The following is a 24,544-nucleotide window of genomic DNA, read 5'->3' on the forward strand; positions in this document are numbered from 1 at the left end:
TGAAACTGGGCCTTGTTGGATTCATATTTGTGAATATGTATGAGTTGCGACAACAAGACAGGGGAGGGGGGGGGGGGGGGAAAGGTGAGTAATCAAATGAAAAGACTGTCTTATGACTAGGATTACAGAATTTGATCCCTACTTGTTCAGAAGTCACGACAAAGGAAAATTGCTACAAAAAGGAGCTGTCAGAAATGAGTGGTGACCTGTTAGTATAGGGTTAGGTTAAACACAAAGAGCATTTTTTTTTTGTCATAGCTTCCAAATTATTACCCATAAAAATTAATTGGGAACCTTCTCACTTACCACACTCCCTTCGCCCATAGAAGTACACTTCACATTTGCTCTTGGCTCGGTTCTTAACATCGGGGAAGAGTTTTGTGATTTTCCCCGGCCAAGGGGGGTACTCTTTGAACTGTGCAAAGACTTTATCGGAGACATGAAACTCTTTCTTTGGAGAATCTGCATCGGAGGTGGGATTGGGTTTCCTCTTGTAAGTTCTGGGAGGCATTGTATTCTGTGAACCAGCTACACACTGCTATAACTGTCACAGGTGAATGGTCTGTGAAGGATCACATTCAAGTTATACCAAAGTACCAAACTACCAAATCGACTCAATCGAGAGAAAAAAAGAAAAATGAAAAATCTCTCCTGGAAAATCACATAAAATGGAAATGTCGCGGGATAATCGGGATATAAGGGAAATGAAAATTGGCAGGACAAAAAAAAAACTTCGAACACGGACTTTTCCGGCTAAAGAGTTCCGTTTCTAGTTTCAACAATTTGATCGTTGGACGATTTTTATTTCCATCCTACCTTTCCCAGACAACTAAAAAAAAGAAAGAAAATTCACCTTTATTTTATTGTAGTTTTAGAGCTCCAAGGTAATAATTATCATGGCACCCTCCACCCTCCTGATAATTAGTAAAAATCATTTTCCGTCCCAAAAGGGCATAAAGGGGGTTCAACATCGAAGACCTGTGATCGTGTAAATGGTTCTTTATACTCGCAAAAAGTTCGAACACAGCCCTTTTTGTTTACATTGGCAGCCATTTTGATTATTTTTATTTTTTTCTGAAAACCAAGAGCGAGCGAAAAAAGCGTAGAGCGTACTTCTGAAAATATCAAGGGAAAAAACTACCCTTTACCATTAATTAATTATCAAAATAAGTCAATTGAATGGTAATTCTTACAGTCAAGTTGAAAGTTCAATAGGGAAAAACATTTGAAGGATTCAGAGGGATTTCATTAATGCTTCATGTCCCCCCAGCAACTCCAGCCATCAGCCCTTTCAGAGTACTGAGCACAAGCAAGAGTGACTTGAACCAAGGCAGTCATATTCGTTGGAACTACAGTCAACATCTCTCTAAACTGGGTAATTATTATCTTTTTTCTAAGTAAATGCCAGCTATTGCTATCTTGGGCTGCATTGGTGCACAAATATCCATTGTACGTGCTATCAAGGTCAACATTTATTCCATCACTGCTCACATTCAAATGAATTCTGTGATATTTTTCTCTCAGTAGTGTGACCTACCCATTTATTCACTTCACCAACTGGTACACTATTCAGATGGAGTGTTGTGATATGTAAAAATGGCGTTTTTCTTTTTCACTAAATCTAAACATTCGGGGGAAAATAATAGTATTTGCATTAATGTTTTTTTCCCTCCACATGCATTTGTAAAGTTAATGTTGATGCTTGAAATTTGTGACGAGTATTTCACAATGATTTGCTAATATTGTGAACTTCTACTCAAGAGAGCTATATGGGTGGGTGTTGATGTAGTAGTTTATTTTTGTCATAATCATAGTGAAACAATAGACCTCCTAAGTGATGATGTCATGAATATCACACACGGAGTAAACATTGTAGGTATCGGCAACTTTTATTTTCATGGCACCCTAGTTGTTAGTTGTTCATTGGATTTTTTTTTTTAATAAAGATTTCTATAAGTACTCTTTAGATAGTGTAAGTTAATTGTATTCTTCAGGAAATTGTCTGACAATTGATTTTATTATTTTTTCCAGGTTCAAATTTGCAAGAAATATGGCGGGCGGGTAAAACATGCCTACTAAGTTTACACTAATATAAAGCTAAAGCATTTCAAGCAAAATTATATATCGAGAAGATGTATGCACTTCTGTAACATAGTATCGAACTCTTTTAAAATACCTAACAATGGAGGTAGATCATGGCCCAAGTTTGAACTCTTGTGTTTCAAGTGACTCGGAAGATGAAGAAAATGATGGTGTGATGCAGCAAACTAAGGATAGTATGGAAGAAGAACAATTGAATTGTATTCAAGATCCTGAGAAAGAAATTTTAGGAGTAGAAGACAACTTGTCCAACCCTAATGGAAATAGTCTAGAGCATCAGGGTGGAATGTATGAAACTAATACAAGAGTAGGTGAGTATTACTTTCTATTACCCTTACGTATAGGGAACCTATACAAGGTAATGATAGTCTTACATATAGGTAGGTAATGATAACTAAACAAGGTATTGTAATTGGTCCTTTTTTTTTTAATTTCACTATCAATATGATCATTAAACTAGGGACCTTCAAATGCGTTTTTGCACTAGAAACTGACCATCCAAAATTTCATCTAAAAACTTGACTTGCCTTCCTATCCTATGGAATATCTAGGTAATATTAATGGTTTAAATGTAATGTATTCAAAGCTCCCATGGTGTAGTGGTCACTGTGCTCGCCTTGCTTGTGGGAGACCTGGGTTCAATTCCTGGCAGGGTCAAGGAATTTGTATCATGCAAATGATTGATTCCATGACTGGCTGTTGCAGGGCCCACTCAGCCTTGTGAGGAAAATGAGTAGCTATGACATATAAATGCACATAGCAACCGGTGCCAGCATCGTAGGTAAACATTGGATTAGTATTATTGAGATATTGGGAAAATCCTACAATGCTGCAGTGAGCACCAAAGTTGTGACATAATAACACAAAGAAACTGCATTTACATTTTTACATGTAGTGTTATTTCAATATTCTCATCTGGCCAAACAAGTAAGGGTGAGTCACTAGGTACTCAGTGTTTTTTTTTTTTTTTTTTTTTTTTTTTTTTAAATAAATTTCATTTTTTTTTCCAGGCCCCGCTTTTACAAATCAGTGTTTTTTTTTTTTTTTTTTTTTTTTTTTTTTTTTAAATCAATCTCAATTTTTATTCCAGGTCCAGCTTCTACAGAAAAAAACCTTCAAGAGGGTACTCAAGTTATCAGTACAAGTAGTAAAGAGCCTCAAGAAGACATCCCCATAGAAACTGCAATAGATGAAGCTGTAGAAATGTTATCAAAGGACAAAGATGCAGATGTATTATCAAAAGAAGAGGATCTAGAAATGTCAAAAAGTGAAGAGCGTGTGGTTCAGAATTCACCTGAACAAGCAGCAGAATCCAGGAGTAGACAAGAGGAAGCAATGGAGGATTGTACAGAAAACCATTTTAGTAGTAATGTATATTCTAGTTCTAGTGTAAATAGTATTCCTACATCTAATGTAAACTTAGTGACACAAACGTTCCCTACCTACTGTGATGAAAATACTAGCTCTTCCCCTATTGAACCTGAACCTATGGAAAGTAACAAGAACTCAAGTAGGGAGGTTGGTTTAGATACAGTATTGTACAGGGATAAAGATTCTGGTGAAGAGAGTTTAGGAGGTAGGGAATTCGACTTGGAAGGAAATAGTCATTCAAGTGATTGTCAACAGGGGGTTAATAATAATAGTGAAAGTTCTAATGACATTGATAATAATAGTAGGACTTCTAGCAGTAAAATAACCATTGATGCAAGTCATGATAATGTAACAAAACAACATACTTCTGATGTCAGTGAAACCATTGCTGAACAGCCTGAAGAGTTGAGTAATTTGGATAACACAATAAACAATCAATCAAGTACATTGGATAGTAGTATAGAGGAGACGGTAGATGAAGTCAACAGGCATGTATCAAATAATATTGAAGATAATCCCATGAACTGTGATTCCAATATGAAGGTAAATTTAGGTGAAAATCAAGAGCTTATTGGAAGTAAAACTATCACTGACAGTAGTGAAGTTAGTGTGAATATAACTGAAAAAGATATTGATTGTAAGGAAACGAGTGATGATACCCTGTCCGAATTTGCTAATAAATGTGATAAACTTGTAGACTATGCAGGATCTGATGATGAAAGTGCTGAGAGCGAACAAGATAATGGTGATGGTTTAAGAACATCTGATGATGAGATAAAACTCAATGAAGATACTACACATATAGATGGCAATGAGACGACAAGAATAAACAGTAGTAACTCAGAAATACAAATGAACCTACAAGAAACAATTGACAATGCATACAGCAAAGAACACTCTGACCTTCATTCAAATAAAACACCAGGAATAAGTGAAAGTCATCCGCAAAGCACACTGGATTTTGACCAACCTGCCCAAAGTCATCTGAAAGAACCAAGTGAAAACGTGCATGAACATAAAGTGATGAAAAGTGAGAGTAAAATTCCTAATGAAGAATATAGTGATGATGGACTTTCAATGGATCATGATAGCAGATCTTCTGATGAAGAATTACCTGAAAAGTCTGACCAAGAAATGTCAAATGATGGACATCTTGATCCTAAAGGCAATGAATTACAAGGACACAAAATATTACACCGTAGTGAAAGCATTGGAGACAATGTGCAAAATGAACTAACTAGACAGGACTTGAATAATTGTATGAGTGAAGATCCCAATGAAAATATTAAGGATCAGGACTCTGAGAAACCAGGAAATGAAACTAGCATTGATGGTTTTCAAAATCCCACCTCAAATAATTCTGATGAACTTAGTAGATCAAACGAAAGAAAATGTACAGAAATTACACCTAAAGAAAATTACATTTCAGAAGTAAATGAAAACAGAATCTGTGATGATGATCAGATTGATACTACCAAAGCTAATTATGGAAAAACTAATTTTGATGTATTGAAAAATATTGAAGCGCTTATACAAGAAAGTAAAACAAGTAGGAATTTTGATGTACAAGAAAGTCAAAATGTTCCGAGATCTGACACCGAATTAGTTGAAAAACTAGAAGAACTTATTAAAGAAAGCAGGCTCACTGTAGAAAGCTGTGAGGATAATGTAACTCTAAATCATTTAACTCGAACAAGCTCTGACATAGTAAGAAAAATAGAAGATCTTTTAATTGAAAATAAAACTTCTTGTGAAATCTATTCAAGTTCTCACGTTGAGAATGAAATTATTACCAACAAGCTCAGAATTATTGATAGGATAGAGGAAATTCTACAGGGATGCCGTGAAGAAAAACAAAGTAATCCACCAAGTGAAGAAATTAGTGTTGAGACAAACTGTGTTGATAAAACAAATGAACACCTTTCATCGGAAAATAATGAACAGGAAGATTTAGAAATGGGAGTTTTTGAAGCGACTGATGATGAACTCGATGAATCAACAGAAACGGACTCAGGAGATGAAGGTGGAAATGTTGAAACTGAAGAAACAAATACAAACGATAGAGAACCGATTTCAACTAATCCCTTGAAACGTAAACTAAATATGGACGATGTGAAGAGTAGTAAAGTTCCACCTGCGAAAAAACTAGCAATAAGTAATTCCTCAACCTCGAAACTGAGGTGTAGACATTGTAAATTGAGATTTCAAACTTTTTTAGAAGTTACAAAACATACTTGTAAAGCTAATCTTCAAAATGGCTTGACAGGTGATAGTGACTCTTCAATGGAAAATTCACTAGGAGTTGAAGTGACCAGTAGCAAAAGTAAACCATCTTTAACAGCACAAAAACCAGTTAATGTTGTTCCTCAGAATAACACAAATCACTTGGTAAAAAACAATGCCTCAGTCACTATGAGTTTGATTTCCAAGCCAGAATCCGTTCTAGATAAGATAAACAATGAAACCTCTGTCACTACCAGGAATATTGAACCTGGTAAATCATTAACACGGAAAGTATTTCTTTGTGCATCATGTCATATTTATTTCGAATCCTGGAACCTCTATCTACACATGTTGGAATTTCACAAAAGATTTATTTGTTTATATTGTCTAGGAATGTTTGGTAACAGTGCAAACTTGTGTGATCACTTACTCAAACATCATAATCTGTGTACTAAACATATCGCTGGGGAAACTAGTTTAGGTTATAAGGAATATACCAATGAGAATTACATTCTGACGTGTACTACATGTGGACTTGTTGTACCCCAGAATGACATAGCTAATCATACTTGTGATTTTTCTGATCGCAGTAAAGGTCTGAATCCAGAGTCCTTCATGTTGGCCACTATGACTGAAGGTGATGGTGAAAAAACTAACAAGAATAGTGTTTCAGTGATTTCACTTGATGAAGATACAAGTCCAAATAAATTAAATAGTGCTACAATACTATCGGAGACGGAAGTATTTCCTCGTCCTTCAGCAGTTGCAGAAAAAGCTGTCAGTAGCCTTGACAAACTTACCGAAACTATTAATGAAGTTGCCGAGAACAGAACGCAACAAACTCTACCACAGTGTGAAAGTGTAGAAAAACAACCTGAAACTTTGTCAAAACCCGAAAGTCCTAAAATTGTAGAAAGTGCGAGCGCGGCCCTTAGTGAACTAGAGAACTGTCACAAATTACTCATTGAAGATCGAAATTCAGGCGATGAAACGGAAAGTGATCTTGAGGATAGTCTGAATAAATCAATAATGAATTGTGCTAGTGAAACCCCAGAAAAATCAACAGAAATAAGTCTACAACAGGTTACATCAAATAAAGCAGAAACTCTTGATATAGTTTCAGATAATAACAGTAAGGCTATGGATACGCTTGAAGCAAAAGTCCAAGAAAACGATCGAAATGAAGTAAAAGACGTTCTAGTTGATACGAATCAAAAAGAAATTACATCAGATGAAACGAAAGAAACATCCTTCAAAGAGAAGTTAATAAAAGATTTGTTTGATGCAAGAGTTGTTCTGGATAAACTAGAACGAGAAAATCTCGCATCTGGTGAAAATCGGAACGAAGATTCTAGTAGTCCTTGCAGAGAAGAAAGATCCAATGTGAATGATACTACTTTGAATTCTTCCGATGTATCATCAAATGTTGAGACGAACGAAGACATTGTTGATGATAGTCCAATAAAACCAAATGATACTACCAATGAGAGAGAAATATCAGCTATGAGTGAAGATAATGAGGATGATGATAACCGAGATTTCAATGACAGTGATAATGAGAACTCATTGAAGATCGATGACTCGGTATTTGAAGATGACGATGACGTCAATTCTGAGCCTCCAGAAAATCAAAGAGAAATTCCTTCAATACCAACCGAAGAAACACAAGAAAAGTTGGCTTTGCCATCTTTCAAAATCAATCCTTTGCGAATTAAAATCAAATGTAGTAATTCGGGAGATACTTACGAACGAATCAAAACGGAAACTGAAATTAAAGAAAAAGAAGCACGAGAGAAAAGGTATGATGAAGCGATTGACGAAGTTATTCGGAAATCAATACTAGAGTACGAAGAGAAAGAAAATCAAAGAATGCAGGAAGAAAGTCAAAGAATACAGGAAGAACATGAGAGAAAGCAAAGAGAAAAGGACGAGTATGAAAGATTACAACAAGAACTGTTGAAAAAACAAGAAGAGTACCAACGAATGCAAGATGAGTACGTTAAAATGCATGCTAATGAAAGCATAGAACAGGATGAAACACATGAAGAAGATTATGATAGAGATGAGGAAGAGGAGGAAGATCAAGAGAAAGAAAATGAGAACACGTATAATGAAAGTTTAGAAGAAACAACCATTAAGAGTAAAACAGGAATTACAGAGTCAGAGTCCGAAGAAATAAAAGAAAATGAAGAACAAGAAGTTAATGAAAAAGAACCAGAGGAGCCAGTGAAACTCATCGAACGAAATAACGATGAAAAGGCCAGTTTGCTTAAAGAAGAACTTCTAAAGAAATGTGAGAAGCTGTTTGCAGGTGTAGATCAACTACCAGAAGAAGAGCAAGACGCAGAGCCAGAGATACAACTAGCGTCTGAAGATATTCAACCCATGGCACTCTCGTTGGACGAAAAACTTGAAAGTTTAGAAATCCGAGTGGTCATTAAAGAATGTGTCCGTACTTCCTGTAGTATCTGTGTGTATTGTTATCACGCAACGCGGATTGTAGTGAACGGCAAACAGCTTGCACTTCACATCCTGGCCGAACATCGCTATACACCTGTCAAGAATGACACAAGTGAAGATCTCATTCAATACATCAAAACCAATCTACACAAACTGGAAGACGACTTTTTCAGCTCGGATACGTTTGACGCTACAGATAAAGAATGTTTCAAACCATTTGATAACATTTACTATTGCTTGCAGTGTAGCTTTGCGTCTAAGTACCAGAGAGAGTTAACCAGTCATAAACGGAAGATGCATCCGAAAACAAGTCAAATTTGTCTACTGTGTAAGCAGATACTTTTGAATCAAAGCGAGCTCCTGTTCCATTACTGTGCAGGCGTAAGCAATCCTAACCCTCAAGATAATATCTACTGGTGTGGTGTGTGTGGCTTGGACAAAATTCCATCCGCGTTCCGACTCATGGTCCACTTGCGTAAGAAACACAACACGTGCAATGTTTGTCTTGAAAGTTGTGCCAACGAAGGGAAACTGTTGCAGCATATTCTCAAGCACAAAATCATCCATATGTGTTACAAGTGTAATATCTCGTATCGGAACAAGCAGGACATCACCAAACATTTGTTCTGGAAGCACGGCACAGAAAGTATCGTGTGTAAGAAATGTTTACAGAAGCGATGGTCTCATGTTTATCATTTCTGTCAACCCCCCGCTCGGTTTACGTGCGACGAATGTAATTTAACCTTCAAGAAATCTGTCACTCTAAAAGTACACAAACGAATACACAGTGGCATATTCCCATATGCATGCACCGAGGAAGGATGCGAGAAGAAGTTCGTATCAAGGAAACTACTTGAGAAACATATTGAATGGCATCGGGCACCTCCCAAGCCGCCAACACCACCCCCTCAAGACTCGAAGAGTGATCAAACCTCTGAGCCTCATATTGATGTGTGTAATGTAGACGATGGAACAAATCCCGCCCAAGAACTCAAACAGAGTAGCAAGAAGAAAAAGAAAAAGTCCAAGTTTGATTTGAACAGTATGAACCTTCCTCCTCTCAACCTTTCCTCTGACAGTGATAGCTCGGACGATGATGTACCTAGCGAAACACCCTCCAACACAGAAGAACCTAAATCACCTGCAAATACAGAATTACCCAAATCACCTACAACAGAAGCGACAACCCTTAACACCGACATCGTTCCAGCTCAACCTGAAGACACATCAAGTGACAAACCTGTCGAACCTTCTACAACTGAAAACCTCAATCCTCCTGCCGAACAATCAGAGACACCTGTAGAAAATACAAAGCCAACGGTTGACATGCCAGACCTTACAGCCGATCTGACTGTCCAAGCGCCAAGTGCACCTGCAGATTCAACAGAGAACACTCAAGTGTCTCTACCACCAGTTGAAGAACCTCTGACCACCACACTAGACATCGTACCTAACGTGTGGGATCAGTTCAAATCATTCACTCAATCACTGAACGTCTATCGGCATGTGGATGAAGAACATGATTACCACGTCGTTTATGAGAGACCTCGTGAAGAAGAACCGCCTCCCGAGGTACCTGCTGAAGCTACATCTGACGTTGCTAATCCCACAGCTGTAGATGAGTCTGCACAAAATCCCACTACTGCTGAGACGCAGGATGATACCGAACATGGAGCACATGATAAATCCGCAGACAGCACTCTGAACAAAACGACGAGTGATGATTCTTCTAGTGATTCCTCTAGTTCCAGCTCCTGTGGTTCTCAGTGTGGTTCCAACTGTTCCTGTTCTAGTTCAAGTTCTTCTTCCTCTAGCTCATCCGATGATTCCTCTTCCGATTCGGACAGTAGTGATCCGGAAAATCGAAAAAAGCAAGAGGAAAAACGGCTCACAAAGAAACAAGAGAAACGGAAGAAGGTGAAGGGAAAGCATCATAACCACAGTGATGAGCTGAATGTCACAATAGACAATAGTGTCGTCGAGGGTTCTCCCCCACGCGATGTAACAGTTGATCATGAGGTTGCCCCACCACCTCTACCCCCACCCTCTCCCATCCAGGAGTCTGATCTAGACACAGACGTTTCTGAGTCGGACGAAGACTTCTACGATGAGAAGCCTCAGCTAGCAGCACCCAAAGTTGAAGAGAAGCCACCGCCACCAGCCCTCCCTCCCCACAGCCCTGTGCAAGCACTCCCCTCACCTTTCCATTATCCTCCCCCACCGATCATTCCTCCCTTACATACTGCGGCGTCCTCCCGAACACCCAAGAAGCGAAAACGTCCACGCGTGCGAAACGTACCCACGTCAACCCCCAAGACATCCACCCCAGTGTCCGCGTTCAAAACATCATTCAAGCATCCGTTTATGAAGCCATCGCCTGCGTTTGAGAAGAAGAAAACGCCCGTCCCGTTGATCTCGCACACGCAGTACCCCGCGGATACCCCACCCTCAGCACCGCCTGGTGACGATACGACCCGCAGCTCCAAACGGAAACGCAAACAAAACCGTTTCTATGGTTACAGCGACGACGAGGACGATAATCTGGACTACGATAACGATGAGAGCGAGGAGTATTCGATTGTGAAGCAGCCGCCTTTCAAGAAGAAAATCCTGTGGAAACATTCATTCAATGATAAGATCCCCGTGCAGCCTCCTAGTCCTCCGCCCTACGAGAACAAGATCCGTATTGAGAATCCGTTCCGGCAAAAGTCCACGCCTGATTATTACGACACGTATAACCAAAGCTACGCCACCCCTGACTATGCCTCTGGGGCGTATCAATCCTCCCAGCAAAGTTCTAGCTCTTCTTCTGATGAAGATGATGACACCGCGGAGGAGCACTACCAAACACCCCCAGTAGAGCCAGCGCCTAGCGCAGTGCCCTTGTATTGTTACTGTCGCTGTCCATATGATGAGGTGTCGGAGATGATCGCGTGCGATGGAGAAGACTGTGAGATTGAATGGTATCACTTTGAGTGTGTCAATATCCTGGTGCCCCCGAAAGGCAAATGGTACTGTCCGCAGTGTCGGCCCAAATATCAGCCGTTCTAAACAAGTTATGCATAATTTTCTTCATAACTACATATGTTGAAAATGGATTTTTCATGCAAGGATGGAGATTTTCATCGTTCACTTGTGAACGCTTAAGGATTTTAACTCGTGCTACCTCCAGAGGATTCTTTTTCTGACAAATAAATAGTGAGTGACTTCGAGTTGACTTTGAACCTGTGCTAACTACAGACGACGATCTCATATTCTTTGGCACTTAAAATATACCACATTGGTAACGTTTTAATTGACTTTTTAACCTACCTGTAACCTGTACTGTATTAATTGGTTCAAATTGACGTAGGTATTGACAACACCTGAATGGCAAAGATTTTCAATTCAATTATTTATTTATTTTATAAATAACAGCTATCCCAAGTCAGTACTGACTTCTAAAAAAACCGGGATTAGGAAGGAGAAATGGTTAGATTTTAGATTAGCTATTGGATTCAAATTGCACCCATATAATGTTGTACTTAGCGGAATAGCTATAGGATATGAGGCTAATTTAAGCCAAACCAGATTGACATTGGTAAACATGGCATACACAAGCCCCATCTTCTTAACCATCCTGGTAGTTTATTAACCACTAACCTATCGGGGTTAAGTATTTACTATGGTGGTCTAGTTATCTAGTACATGCAATTTTATTGATAACTACTCTCCTGGCCAAACATGGTTTAACTCCTGGTTTAAGCAATCTCATTGATTGGGTTCAAACTTTTTAGCCAATCCGATTGTTAATCCAAGAGTTAAACTCAAGTTCTCAGATTATGATCCTGGCAATCAATAGAGATTTTTTTTTTTTTTTAGAGGAATACGAAGACCAAAAATTTTTACCTGTAGTAGTATTATTATGTACTCTCCATACACATTACATAAATAATATTTATTATACATAGTTACAGTTTTCAGGGCCAATCATTACTGGCCCACATATTTGCCATTTTTTTATGGCCAAATGATACCACTTGGCTATTTGATATCAGAATATTCTGATTGGGCAGAGTGGTTTGTTCCTTCCTGCTAACCATTAAAAGTCGGATTAGGTATTAGTCCTATCAGACATACATAAATACGAGATTCATATTAGTCCCTGAAAAATTCTCTGATTTGGACGAGTTTTGTAGATTGCGTTGGTTCAAAGGAACTTATAAAGGGTTACATATAAAGATTCTTGATTACTGAGGACAAAAACCCATTTTCGTACGTTCTTTGATATATATTTAGTTAAGCAAGCCTCCAGACATAGGTAAATAATGGAACATAAAAAAAAAAAAAAAAAAAAAAAAAAAAAAGGGGGTTATTTCTTTTTGGGGAAGTTTATAGGATTAAAAAAAAAAAAAAAAAAAAAAAAATGGCGTTAGTTCCTTCTGGGGAAGATTATAGGTATTTAACTCCCAGAAAAAATAACTTGGTGGGTGAAATTTAACTTTTAGTCTTATATTAAAATGATAGGTATAATCTATTTACTTTTTTTTGTTTACCTATCCCCGTAAATTTTTTAGAAGCTATCACAAGAGATAGTTTGTTCTCTTTTTGGATGTTACTTTGACATTTTTCCAGTTGACTTGTCTTTGTATATTTTTTTCAATAGCTAGTTCTTTTTTTTATTATTAATAATTATTTGTGTTTATCTCTTCCCCCCCCCCCCCCCCCCCCCCCCCCTCTCCATTCTCTTTTTCTCTCTCTCTAGTATCTAGGTACTTTATGTAAATTGACTAAGGGGGATAAAAAAAAAAATAATAATAATAAAAAAACTTCTGTCATATTTAACTAATCTGACTGACCTCTTTTCAGATCACCTCTGTTCTGTCAATCACTCACCGAGGCACTGGTGTGGCTCTCACAGCATATGCATTAGGTTTAGCCGGTGTAGGTTTGACAACCGATATCAACTCAGTGGTTAGTTTTGTGGATGCTCTCAATCTGTCTGCTCCAATCCTGCTGGCTGGCAAATTCATTTTGGGTAAGAATTGAGATCTAACACAAGTTTGTTAGTTTATTCCTCCAATTATTTCTGTTTTTCTAGGGCTTTTAATCTCCATTCAATGACTTGGCTCAATTCAACAATACATACAATTCTACCTGGCTCCTCACATTAACCTCACCGACTGGGGCTGGAAAAATCCAGCAGGATGCATTTGTTGCTTAACTGGTGCAAACATGCTATGGCTTATTATATGGATATTTATTTAAAAGAGCAAATTGGTACAATGGAGTTCTTTTTGTCCCAAAATCTAAGAGAGGAAAGCCGTATAGAAGAAAATCAGCTGTTCCAAGAACGAACCTTCTATGTAGGTATAGGATAAAGTTGACCCCAGGCAGGAGTCACACCCGTGACCTAGCACTTACAAAGCAGATGTGCTACCCTCTCAACCAACTAAGCTGGTGAAAATTACTTTATCTCAAATCAACACAATAACAAAAACTGCTTCTTGTTTTTGATCTCTTTTTTGTTTGTCCCCAAGAGATGGATGACCAACCACTTCCTTTCATTCCTTTTTTTCCCCCATTAGGCACTTTAACTCTGTTATTCTTACCGTTTTTATTATTATTGGATACTTACTAGGTATTAACATTAAACTAGGTATTACCTAGTATCCAATAATAATAAAAACGGTAAGAATAATGTTAATACATAGGATGTCTAATATAAACCTAACAAATAATCACTTTAACTCTGATTTAAACAGGTCGTTCGCGCCGATTCCACACTGCAATTATATGTATTTTTCTATACCAGTTCAGTTTTCCCAAATAGCATAAGAGGGAGTTGATGCTCAACATTGTCTGTCAGAGCAGGAGGTCATTACTCTTTTATTAACAGAGTTTTATCCTCTTTCTTTCTCTTCCACAGCGTTCCCAGTGTCGTATCACACGGCCAACGGGATTCGTCATCTGATCTGGGACACTGGTCGTGCCCTCACTATCAAAAAGGTCTACACCACTGGTTATGCTATGTTGGGAGCTGCAATATTGACCAATCTAGTCCTAACTCTACTGTAGACAAGTGAGTTGATCAAGTAGAAAAAAACCCCCCAATCCCCTTGTTATAATTGAAAATTGGTGTCATTGTTAAGGTCTACAGTTTACACCACTAAAGGAGCCAATCTCATCTTGACTCTACTGTAGACAAGTGAGTTGATCAAGTAGGAAAAATTTATTAAAGTAAAAAGGAAATATTATGTAACCACCTTTGGAAAATAATATGGTAAATTATGCCCAAGTAGGTAGCTATTTCTTAAAAACTTGATGAAATAGCAATTAATACCTACTAAGTTTTTTTTTTTTTAATCTTTTTTTTTTTCAAGTGGGTTTTTTTGACACCCAGAGACAATATCTAAGTTCCTTCCATGTCCTGGGTTTACAATACTTAATTTTGAACTTGATTTTTTTTTTTCAACACATGTAGTAGGTACCTATTTTACTAGCTAATGGCCCATTTTCATGAATGTCCTTGTAAATATTATTTATTCATAAATGAATAAAAGTGTGAACTTTAAAATCAAAATCAGTCCCACATTCTTTTCACTTTACCATTTTTTTTTTAATTAAGCATCAGAAGCCATGGCAATGAGAAATTGCATTAGGCATCTACTTGTCCAGAAGTCACAACGGTGAGAAATTGCTTCAATAAGGAGCTGTCAGAAATGAGCAGTGACCAGTGTTATTACCTATATATTTATGTTTAAACACAAAAAAAGAGCTTTCTCAAAGGAGCTGTGACCAGTGTTATTATACGGTTAGGTTAAACACAAAAAGGAGCTTTCTTTTTCATTGTTGTGGCTTCTGAATAATAACCACATGCATATTTTACAAACTTATTTTATGCTCAATTTCTTTTCCAGATCACAAACAAACAGTAAACAACCATGAACTCCATTTTCAAGCTGAGTACTCTGTGCAACCCCATCGCTTCTTCACACTTGAGGTTGTTACCTCACATACGCACAATTACCATCAAACCTGTTGCAGCTCCCACAGGTGTCCCGTCTAAAGAAGGCCATGCCGTCAGAAATGAACGACTGGGAAGGCCTCTGTCACCTCATCTTACTATTTACAAGCTGCAGGTAAATGTGAGAGAATGACCTAATGGTCAAGTTCCTGACATTTGGAAACAACATGGGTATACGGATACGCCATGTTTGCTAGGCAGTGGTTAATGGAACCCAGAATAATACTAGAAGGCTGAAAAGTCTTATTAATTTACAAGTAGTATTGTTAAAGTGAAAAAAAAAAAAAAAAAAAAAAAAAAAAAAAGGGCTCACCCCCAAAGTAAAAACAATATCAAATAAGTATCTAGGTACTTTATGTAAATTGACTAAGGGGGATAAAAAAAAAAATAATAATAATAAAAAAACTTCTGTCATATTTAACTAATCTGACTGACCTCTTTTCAGATCACCTCTGTTCTGTCAATCACTCACCGAGGCACTGGTGTGGCTCTCACAGCATATGCATTAGGTTTAGCCGGTGTAGGTTTGACAACCGATATCAACTCAGTGGTTAGTTTTGTGGATGCTCTCAATCTGTCTGCTCCAATCCTGCTGGCTGGCAAATTCATTTTGGGAATTCAAAAAAAAAAAAAAAAAAAAAAAATAAGAATAAAAAAAATGCGAAACTCACAAGTGGGAATGGGCTGCTCTTAGAGGGATATCTACATACTATTTTTGTTTCGAAATTATGAAATTAATTCTTATAAAAATGTAAAAATAATAATAATAATAAAATAAACTGAAGGCTCGAATTTTAAATGGGCCCTTTTTGGGGTTAAAAAAGCCCACTTCAAGGCTTATGTAGGTGTAGGGCAAACGTCCCTAAAGGATTGGCTAAGCTCCTACGAGTACGAATCTAGTGGGTACATTATTAGAATATGGCCAAAGTTTAAAATATTTGATTGATATTTTCGTCCCCGCCGGGAATCGAATTAGGTCCCTAAGGAAAAATGAGAAAAGCTTAATTTTTACTTAGTACATACTTTAAATAAAAAGCATAGGCAAATAAATGGAGGACTCTTTGAATGTTCTAATAACATTCTTTAACTCTACGTGTCTGTAGGCCGTCCGTACGGCCGGGACCTCCAGTGTACAAAACTACTGTGATACTCAATTTTGGAGGTTGCTTACATTCTTATGAAATAATTATTTAGGACAGGATAGGAAAGGACAAAAAAAAACTTCCCCGAGGGGGCCGCGAGGATCCCTTTTAAAGTTGAGTCACATAAAATATAGTAAAAGAGCCGCGGCGCCTTCACAATTGGAAAAAGGGGGCCGCGTAGAAAAAGTTTGGGAACCGCTGATTTAAAGGATCCAATGTAAGAACCTGCTTAGTCCAATTTTATTCCGAAAGATTGGACTCTATTTGAGTTTTTATTTTAACCCAGATCTAATTACAAATCTCATCGACTAAACAATTTTACGTTCTAATTTTTTAAGGAGTAAGCGCAGTGCATTCCTTGGTTTTTGACTTAGATCAAGTGCTTCCTCTCTCGTGAACCAGGGAGAGCGTTCTCTAGTTGAAGCAGCTTTTAGAAGAGAAATTTGAGCGCGATCAAACTCAAAACTATGGTGGAGCTTTGTGCGATGTTCTGCAGCGATGAAGAGTAGATGGGGTGTCTGAAATGAGGAAGAGGAAGCAAAAAGATTTTTAAAAAAGTCTTCAAGCACTTCTTGAAAAGAACCTGTCAAGTTTTAGTTTGTAGGGAGCAACCTTTACCATCGACTTTTTCTGTTTAATTCGCTTTTTCCCGTGTACAGATGGGGTCGGCGTTTTTCGTCAGCCTCTCAATCAACCCTAACTAGGATGATTGCTTTGGGCTGACATTTGGTTTTGGCTACAAATTTTACGAGTGGATGCCCTTCGCACTCAACCTTTGCTGATTCTTTAGCAAGGGAAATTCAGCCTGGTATACTCCCTGTTAAAGGCCCCCAGCCAGACAAGGTCCAAGGTCATTTAATTGTTGCCTGCCTTTCTAAGCGCTAGGTCGCGGATTCGATTCCCGCCCGGGGCGAACTTTATCCCAAACAGATAAGGTTCGTTTTCGGAACGGCTAGCTTTCTCCTATCTTATCTTTCTCTCTTCAATTTCGGGACGATAAGACCGTAGCCGTTACAGTTCCCTCTGTCAAACCTCTTGGAAAAAAGAAGAAAACTAAGGTCATTATTTTACCTTTATTATCGTTAAGTTCATAGCTGCTCTAATGGAATTTTCTGCCCAACTTTATTAGTCTAATAAGTAGAGAGTAAAAATAGCTACCTACTACCTACATATTTTACAGCGACGTTAAACCCTCCCTCTAGATTCCTTAAAAAAAAAAAGTTAGCTGCTGCTGTGGTGGAGAACTAATTAATGTACTTTTATTCAATGTCACAGCTTTTAAAAAAGCCTTTCATCTATCCTTTACAAGTTTACAAATAACTTGACCTACTTTTGACAATATTTTGCAAATAGCTGTTGTTAATAAAGAATTAAAGGGGAAAAAAAATGAAATCATTTATTCAGACCTTAATTTAATTAAAATATTTTTCTCTATTTTTTTTTCCTACTTAGGTACCTACCTACTTGTAACTCTTCCTACTTACTTACCTACCTACTTGTAACTCTTCCTACTTTCTTACCAACCTACTTGTAAGTTTCAGGTCCCAACTGGATGTAGATACATACATACCTTTGGTGTTGAATTGATGATGAAACACCTCTGGGGTTGAATGTAGACATAGCAGTAGACTAATAGGACTAGTATTGAATTTTGGTACTGGAGTCAATTATTCAAAAATGGCCTCAATGGACTGCCAATCTTTAGAGAGAAAATGGAGTCACACGAAGTAGTATTTTCCAAGAAATGATGTAAGAGAAAGTAGGTGCTATCCGCAACAAGTTGTATGACGATTTTAGATCGCAGTTGGTGTAAGGTGTAAATTCTTATTTTTTAAAATTAAAAATCGTATGGCCACTATGGCCACATTTTTTTTTTTTTTTTTTTTTTTCAAAAACATTTTCCCGCTTTAGGAAGCCACCCCCCCCCCCGCGTTTTTTTTTTTCAAGAACATTTTCCCGCTCTAGGAAGCCACACCACGCCACGCGGTCGATGTCGTAAGGATTTCTTGTGAACGCGGCCTTCGTGCTCGGAAATGTTCGAACACAGCTCTAGCCGGACATTTTGTTCCCTACTTTTAACCGGAACTGAAAGAAAATTTTAACCGGAAAAAAATTTAGGTGAGAGGTGGAGTGACCTTATACATTTTTGCTATCAACTGATTAGCTGATAAAATACTGATAACTGATTTTCATAACTAGGGGACCCATGAACTGATAAGAACAAGGAATTTGGATAAGTGATTCCCCATTTTACTGAAACCTGTGCCATATTATAGGAGTGAGGATCAAGAGGGATCATGTAAGTACCAAATTAAAACAGGCGGTTTTCATGAGGGTGATGGTAACTACTAAGGTTCAACTTCTACAAATCTCATGAAGATGTAATGTTATTTACACAGGAACACAGGTACCCACTTTTTCTTCAAAATAAGGGTACTAGGGTAAGTGTACCATTTATTCGCCCACCTAAAAAACGTACCATTTACTGGCCCACCTGTACCATACGCCACATAAGTCTGAACTGGGATGGGATAGGAGAAAGCCAGCCGTTCATAGAACCAATCTTATCCCTTCAGGATAAAATCGAACCCTCGACCTATCACTTTGTGCGACGGGCTTTAAAGAACCTGGAATTGGCGCTCAGAAGAAAACGGGCGAGACGGGCCTTACTGTATCTTATATTATAAGAACGAGATCCATTCACTCATTCACATTTCACATTTCATAGTTCACACACTGATCGCTCTATCTCTAGAACTGTAATAGATATTCTTGATGGTAAATCAGTTAATCACACAGAAGTGAATATTCTTCATACCAAGGGGTGTTTAACCACACCGAAATTAATTACAAATTGATATATTCCAGAAGTCTGATGATTTGGTCTTCAGTAGTTTTATTTTGAATTTTTTTGGGAGTCTATGGTCCCACTTTACAGTAAATGATAGCAAAAAACGCATTAATCAATTGAGTGCGAATTTGACTACAATTTTATTGCTCATTGAAGAGCGGACCATTTTCTCACCACTCTTGGCTGTAACACAGACGTAGACCTCCAGATTCTGCTAATAATACAAAATATGTAGGTTAGGTAGTTAAGTACATCAGAGAAAGTTGTATAGGTAGTAGGTAGGTAGTCTAATGAGCTAATGACTATAATGAGAATTACCTGAAAGTAGAGGATGATGGTCCAGATGAGACCAAGAACAACTGCAGGTCTTCCATCTACCAGGTCACTCGAGTTTATGTTGACAAGTTTGATCTGAAATCACAAGTGCCGTGCTTACTATTAGTACTCTAACAATTGAAGTCAACCAAAAGGCCAAGAATGATGCCACCCCGTTCCTACTTGTCGTGAGTTTCACCCGATTTTCCCCCGAATATTCAGTAGGCAATTTAATTTAAATGAGAGTGTTCCCACTACATACGACACGATTTTTTTCCCCCGCACGATAAAAAATGTCCTGTAGGCAAAGTAATTTAAATGAGAGTGTTCAGACTGTAGTCTTTAGACTCACGGGGACGTTTTTAGAGTCTGCAGTCTGAAGAGGACTCTTTTATACGTCACAATGGCTATACCCATATTCAAAGGTTGACCTACCCGATGCTGGCTACTTACCTGGCTATATCTATGTTCAAAGGTAGACTTACCCGTTTACTCTGTAAGAATTGCAGAGCAGTGTTAGCGTTACTCAGGAAATGCGGTCTTCTCAAATTGCGTCCCTTCTCTACGGGCTGAAATCAGAACGGAACTTTCAGTTAACGAGGAAATGAAATTTAGGCCCAGGACCACACGTTACTTTGAGGTAATCACCGAGTTAAGCGAGGAAATGAAATTTAGGCCAGGACCACACGGTACTTTGAGGTAATCACCGAGTTAATCAAATAATCTCGATGCAGCATTTTGAATTTTGATCAAAAATGCTGCATTCTAATTGGTTGAATAACTTTAATCGCTGATTACCTCTGCTTGTGGCCCCGGCCATAAAGCTATATCAATGTATACCCGATTGATACTGTGTCAATTACAGAAAGAACCAAGGTACATATGTTCGTATATTTATGTATTTCATTCTAGGGTTGGGACATCGACATCGATGTTTTGAAAACATCGATACATCGGAACAAAAACATCGATGTCAACATCGATGACATTTTGTTTTCACCTTTCGGCTGAGAATGAAAAGTCCGTCTACATTCGCAGATTGATACCACGGGGGACTACTATGTTATTTGTCTCATAGGAAACATAAATATCCGACATCTACTGTTATATGTTATATTAATATCCAAGGAAGAAGTTGAATCCCAAGTCACCAGTAAGGAGATGGTACGAACAGCAAAGGCTTAGTGCGTGACTGAAAAGAACTTGGATACACGCAACTGAAGACATCAGCAATTCAGCCTACACGCCAGTGTGTAGGCAGAAAGCTGTAGCCCCTATGACAAATACTAATGTTATTGATAGGCAGATTAGTAGAAGCTTAATTCATCCTATGGGCTGTTTGCCCCTACACAAGCCTTGGAGCGGGCTTTTTGTGTATGAAATATTATTGACAGGCAGGATTGAATTCTATCTACCAGAAGTAAGTCCATTGAACTCGGATATGTTCGTATATTTATTTCATTCCTGGCAATTTTTTTATAGTCCTGGTCAGTGCAGAAAAAGAAACGCTCCCACGTATTGATCAATCGAGATACCAAGAACCCACCGCCACGGCAGCACCATATATCACTCAGTTCATACTCAGGTGTCCGATTAATCGGCAGACATAGGCAATAGGCATGCTAAAAAAAAAAAAAAAAAAAAAAAAATCAGATCATACTCAGGTGTCCGATTAATTGGCAGACATAGGCAATAGGCATGCTAAGGCAAAAAGTTTACCGCTCACACTGAATTGTATATCGAAGCTTCAAAAGGCTTGAAACCTGGTTTATCTGAATTTATTAAACATGACCTTTTCAACGACTTAACGGCACAAAGACGGCACTTCAGAACGGACTGAGGGGTTGTTATACCAACTGACGTGTGTCAGGGTATGAATCGTATCAAGACTTCATGCTTACCCGGTACCTCTTCAAAAACGTCAAAAGTTAGATTAGTTTAGAAAAATGTTAACTAAGTACTCTTGTGCATGGTATTTTTATGTGACATAGGACATAGAAGTCATTTTTTCTCATGACATTCTTGATGTTTTTCGAGTTTTATCATGTCTTCAGATTACTTGAAACCTCTGTTACTTATTTACCTCATTAATATATCTAAAGCTGACAATTCAGCAAGGTGTTATTGTCAGAAATGAATAGCGCTACTGAAAAACGCTTCAAAATGGAGACGTGAATGAACATGGAAAATGAAACCGAATTCAATAAACTGAAAAGCATACAGTAAACTTATAGAGTTTAACGTACCACGATGAATGTGAAGAACCTATTAACCTCGTAGATATGCCGAAAATATGTCGCACACAGTTTAATTTAATAATCTAACTCAAGCGAAATATCAGATTTATGATATTAGTTGTGCATCTGTAACAGATTTCACTTTCGTTGAAAATAATTATCGCGCTGTCATGTAGAATATTTCGAATCGAAATTTGTCACCTTTCCAAAAACATACAAACAGGGGAGCCCCTTGTCTCAGTTATCTTGTGAAGTTGTGACCCCCCTGACAACCATTCACCTGATATGAACGTTTTATCATTCGAGGAAGGTTGAGCAAAATGAGCACATTCCTCCTCCACTAGTCTACTTGGAGTAGGTAATTCTAATATGAAAAGATGAGGAAGAAAAGTTAATATTTACCCATTTATTTTGAAAAACATACCCACTTATAATTTTCCTTAAAAAGATCAATGAATAAACTGGTTTATAATATGTCTTCCCTATCGTCAAGTAAATATGCCTCATCACAAAAGAGTTAAAGGATGGTCTACTACCATGAAGTACAGACTACAGACATATGCCTAAAAAGGTAAAATACTTGGGTGTGATGCCGTGAATAAAGTTAGACATCATGTTAATCTAAAAATATCACTCAAATAAAAAATCCTACCCAGTTTACTCTAGCTTTTTGCTGTCAACTTGAACAACCAAAGCCTAAAAAGGTGTGTTCCTTGTTTTCTACACATAAAACATGATCCCAAGCTTCTTAACACAAGTTTACGAGTATATGTACTCAATTTCTCACACACAGAAGCGAGAGAAAGACATAAAAGTTTGAAGGTTTTCTTGACTGCAATGTGCGAAGGTAACTTGGGCAACCAGATTTTACCAGATCCTAGCTGGAATCAAATTACTGAGAATCGTTTGTGCTGGTATTGTCCAAATATGTATAAGGCGATTCAAAAAGATCAACCAAAAAAATACGAGCTTTAAATTAACTTTTGGTTAAATGGTTGGGGCGAACTCGTATTTTTTTTTTTTTAATCATTATTATTTTATTTTTTATTGCTTGCACAGTGCACCCTAGCTGGAATCAAATTACTGAGAATTGTTCGTGCTGGTATTGTCCAAATATGTATAAGGCGATTCAAAAAGATCAACCAAAAAATACGAGCTTTAAATTAACTTTTGGTTAAATGGTTGGGGCGAACTCGTATTTTTTTTAATCATTATTATTTTATTTTTTATTGCTTGCACACATGATACTATTGTTGTCAATCACCAAGTAACTGGTTCCCAACATCTATAACCATGGAGTAGATTATTATCTAAAACACAACAAACAAAATGATCGCTAGCTATAACTGCCTGTTTACAACCGCAGAACGCCCGACAAACATAATTAGCGGGTATCCAAGGTTATTGCCAGGCAATACCCAAATTTTCATTCCAATATCATGATACCTCGGTAATCACGCACAGGCAGCATCTCATAATGTAAAGTCGGTCATGCATTGATTCCTGCTTGTCTAGTATCAAATTTCCCTCTCAAGTCTAATTTCAAGGTTGCTATGAAATTGTGATGTTTTCAGCCGTTCTTGGTCCGCTGCCTTGAAATTTAATGACAATGGAGAACATTTCCAGCATTCTGTCTGGGTGTTCTTTCTTCATCTTCTGAAAATAAACATTCTCCATCTTCAATTGAACGTGCTTCCTCTAGATTCCAGAGTCTGGAGAGTAAATAGTAATGAGAGGAGTCAAATCTTGAGTATGCCAAGTAACGCTGTCAAACTTTCTTGATTTGGCGGGGCGTTAATATAGACCAGGTGGCGCGACGCTTCGAACTCTTTAAGTTCGCGCGCCTCCCGACTTGCTTGATACATCAAAAATTGCTCATAATATGACCACTTATTTTTCAAAGCCAGCCTAGTTAGCTTAGTTGGTAGTGCGTCTGCCTTATAAGCGTTAGGCCGCGGGTTCGATTCCCGCCCGGGGCGGATATTATCCTGATGAGATAATGTCCGTTCTCGGAACGGCTGGCTTTCTCCTATCCTGTCTTCCTTCTCTCTTCGATTTCGGGACGATAAGACCATAGCAGTTAGATTTAATGACAATGGAGAACATTTCCAGCATTCTGTCTGGGTGTTCTTTCTTCACCTTCTGAAAATAAATATTCTCCATCTTCAATTGTCAATGTTGCAGTTTCGGTCTTCCATTTTATTGTTTACATCAATGACTTCCAGTTCCCAGTCTTTGAGAAGTTTACAATTTTGTTGCATTACGTCTTTATCTTTAAGTCTCTGTGTCTCTGTATGACTTCTCAACATTCTTCCCTTGCCAAAGAATGTAGAGTGGTTATTTGGAAACAGAAACATTCAGTCAAAGAATCTTCATTTTCACATGGTTTTACTTAACTTGATACGTCTGTTCGTTTGTTCTTGATATCTACTGACTGGTTGAACAAACAAGACTGAAGCTCCTATGTGGGCGACAATAAGCAGACATCTAACCTATAAACAAACTGACGAGAAAATTGGCCGAAACATTGTTACTACTCCACGCCCCTGTGGCATAAATTAGTGTTATTACTTTGTCTTTATTATGGCTAAGTGATGGTTTTTAGACTAATTAATAGCATGTAAATATCCAGACTGAAATTTTCACAGCAATGTGGCCATTAAGCCGATAAAAATTGCTCTTTGCCATTTAACATATTTAACACTGAAGGAAGACGATAATTCCTCTTTGCTTTTTAGTTTTGCATTTCTCCATGTAATAATAAAGCATAATTCCCCCCTCTACCTTTCATTTATAAATACATGAATACTTAATATGTGCACATTATTATCAGCCCTAT

General features: G+C 37.8%; 4 protein-coding genes across 5 annotated transcripts in view; 3 read left to right on the forward strand and 1 right to left on the reverse strand.

The window, feature by feature from the left end:
- Positions 1-1,091: 1,091 nt before the first annotated feature.
- Positions 1,092-12,502, forward strand: LOC103507199. The gene is made up of 3 exons (XM_008471649.3): positions 1,092-1,375; positions 2,032-2,411; positions 3,191-12,502. The coding sequence occupies exons 2-3, from the start codon at positions 2,183-2,185 to the stop codon at positions 11,203-11,205; spliced, it is 8,244 nt and encodes a 2,747-aa protein (XP_008469871.2). The 5' UTR covers positions 1,092-1,375; positions 2,032-2,182; the 3' UTR covers positions 11,206-12,502.
- A 494-nt stretch (positions 12,503-12,996) lies between these two features.
- On the forward strand, positions 12,997-14,719 carry LOC103507210 (succinate dehydrogenase cytochrome b560 subunit, mitochondrial-like; the record flags this gene model as incomplete). Its single annotated transcript, XM_026822128.1, has 2 exons — positions 12,997-13,171; positions 14,063-14,719. Coding segments are annotated over 2 exons (324 nt in total), but the record flags the coding sequence as incomplete, so codon positions are not given.
- Positions 14,720-15,017: 298 nt separating this feature from the next.
- Positions 15,018-16,381, forward strand: LOC103507211 (succinate dehydrogenase cytochrome b560 subunit, mitochondrial-like). The gene is made up of 2 exons (XM_008471662.2): positions 15,018-15,275; positions 15,606-16,381. Exons 1-2 carry the CDS (start codon positions 15,078-15,080, stop codon positions 15,852-15,854), a joined length of 447 nt encoding a protein of 148 aa, XP_008469884.2. The 5' UTR covers positions 15,018-15,077; the 3' UTR covers positions 15,855-16,381.
- The window catches only part of LOC103507212 (superoxide dismutase [Cu-Zn]), a 57,944-nt gene continuing 49,478 nt past the window's right edge, over positions 16,079-24,544 (reverse strand). For both annotated transcript variants that reach the window (XM_026822138.1, XM_026822137.1), the window contains one exon: positions 16,079-16,820. In XM_026822138.1, the coding sequence (XP_026677939.1) occupies positions 16,733-16,820 (88 nt within the window). In that variant the 3' untranslated portion in view covers positions 16,079-16,732. The remainder of the gene's footprint in view (positions 16,821-24,544) is intronic.

Source organism: Diaphorina citri, unplaced genomic scaffold, assembly GCF_000475195.1.
Source record: "Diaphorina citri unplaced genomic scaffold, Diaci psyllid genome assembly version 1.1 scaffold296, whole genome shotgun sequence".
NCBI lineage: Eukaryota > Metazoa > Arthropoda > Insecta > Hemiptera > Psyllidae > Diaphorina > Diaphorina citri.

Coding starts and splice junctions, on each gene's coding strand:
- LOC103507199 (XM_008471649.3), top strand. CDS start 2,183: ATGGAGGTAGATCATGGCCCAAGTTTGAACTCTTGTGTTTCAAGTGAC. Junction 2,412..3,190: donor TGAAACTAATACAAGAGTAG/GTGAGTATTACT, acceptor TTTTTATTCCAG/GTCCAGCTTCTACAGAAAAA.
- LOC103507211 (XM_008471662.2), top strand. CDS start 15,078: ATGAACTCCATTTTCAAGCTGAGTACTCTGTGCAACCCCATCGCTTCT. Junction 15,276..15,605: donor TTACTATTTACAAGCTGCAG/GTAAATGTGAGA, acceptor ACCTCTTTTCAG/ATCACCTCTGTTCTGTCAAT.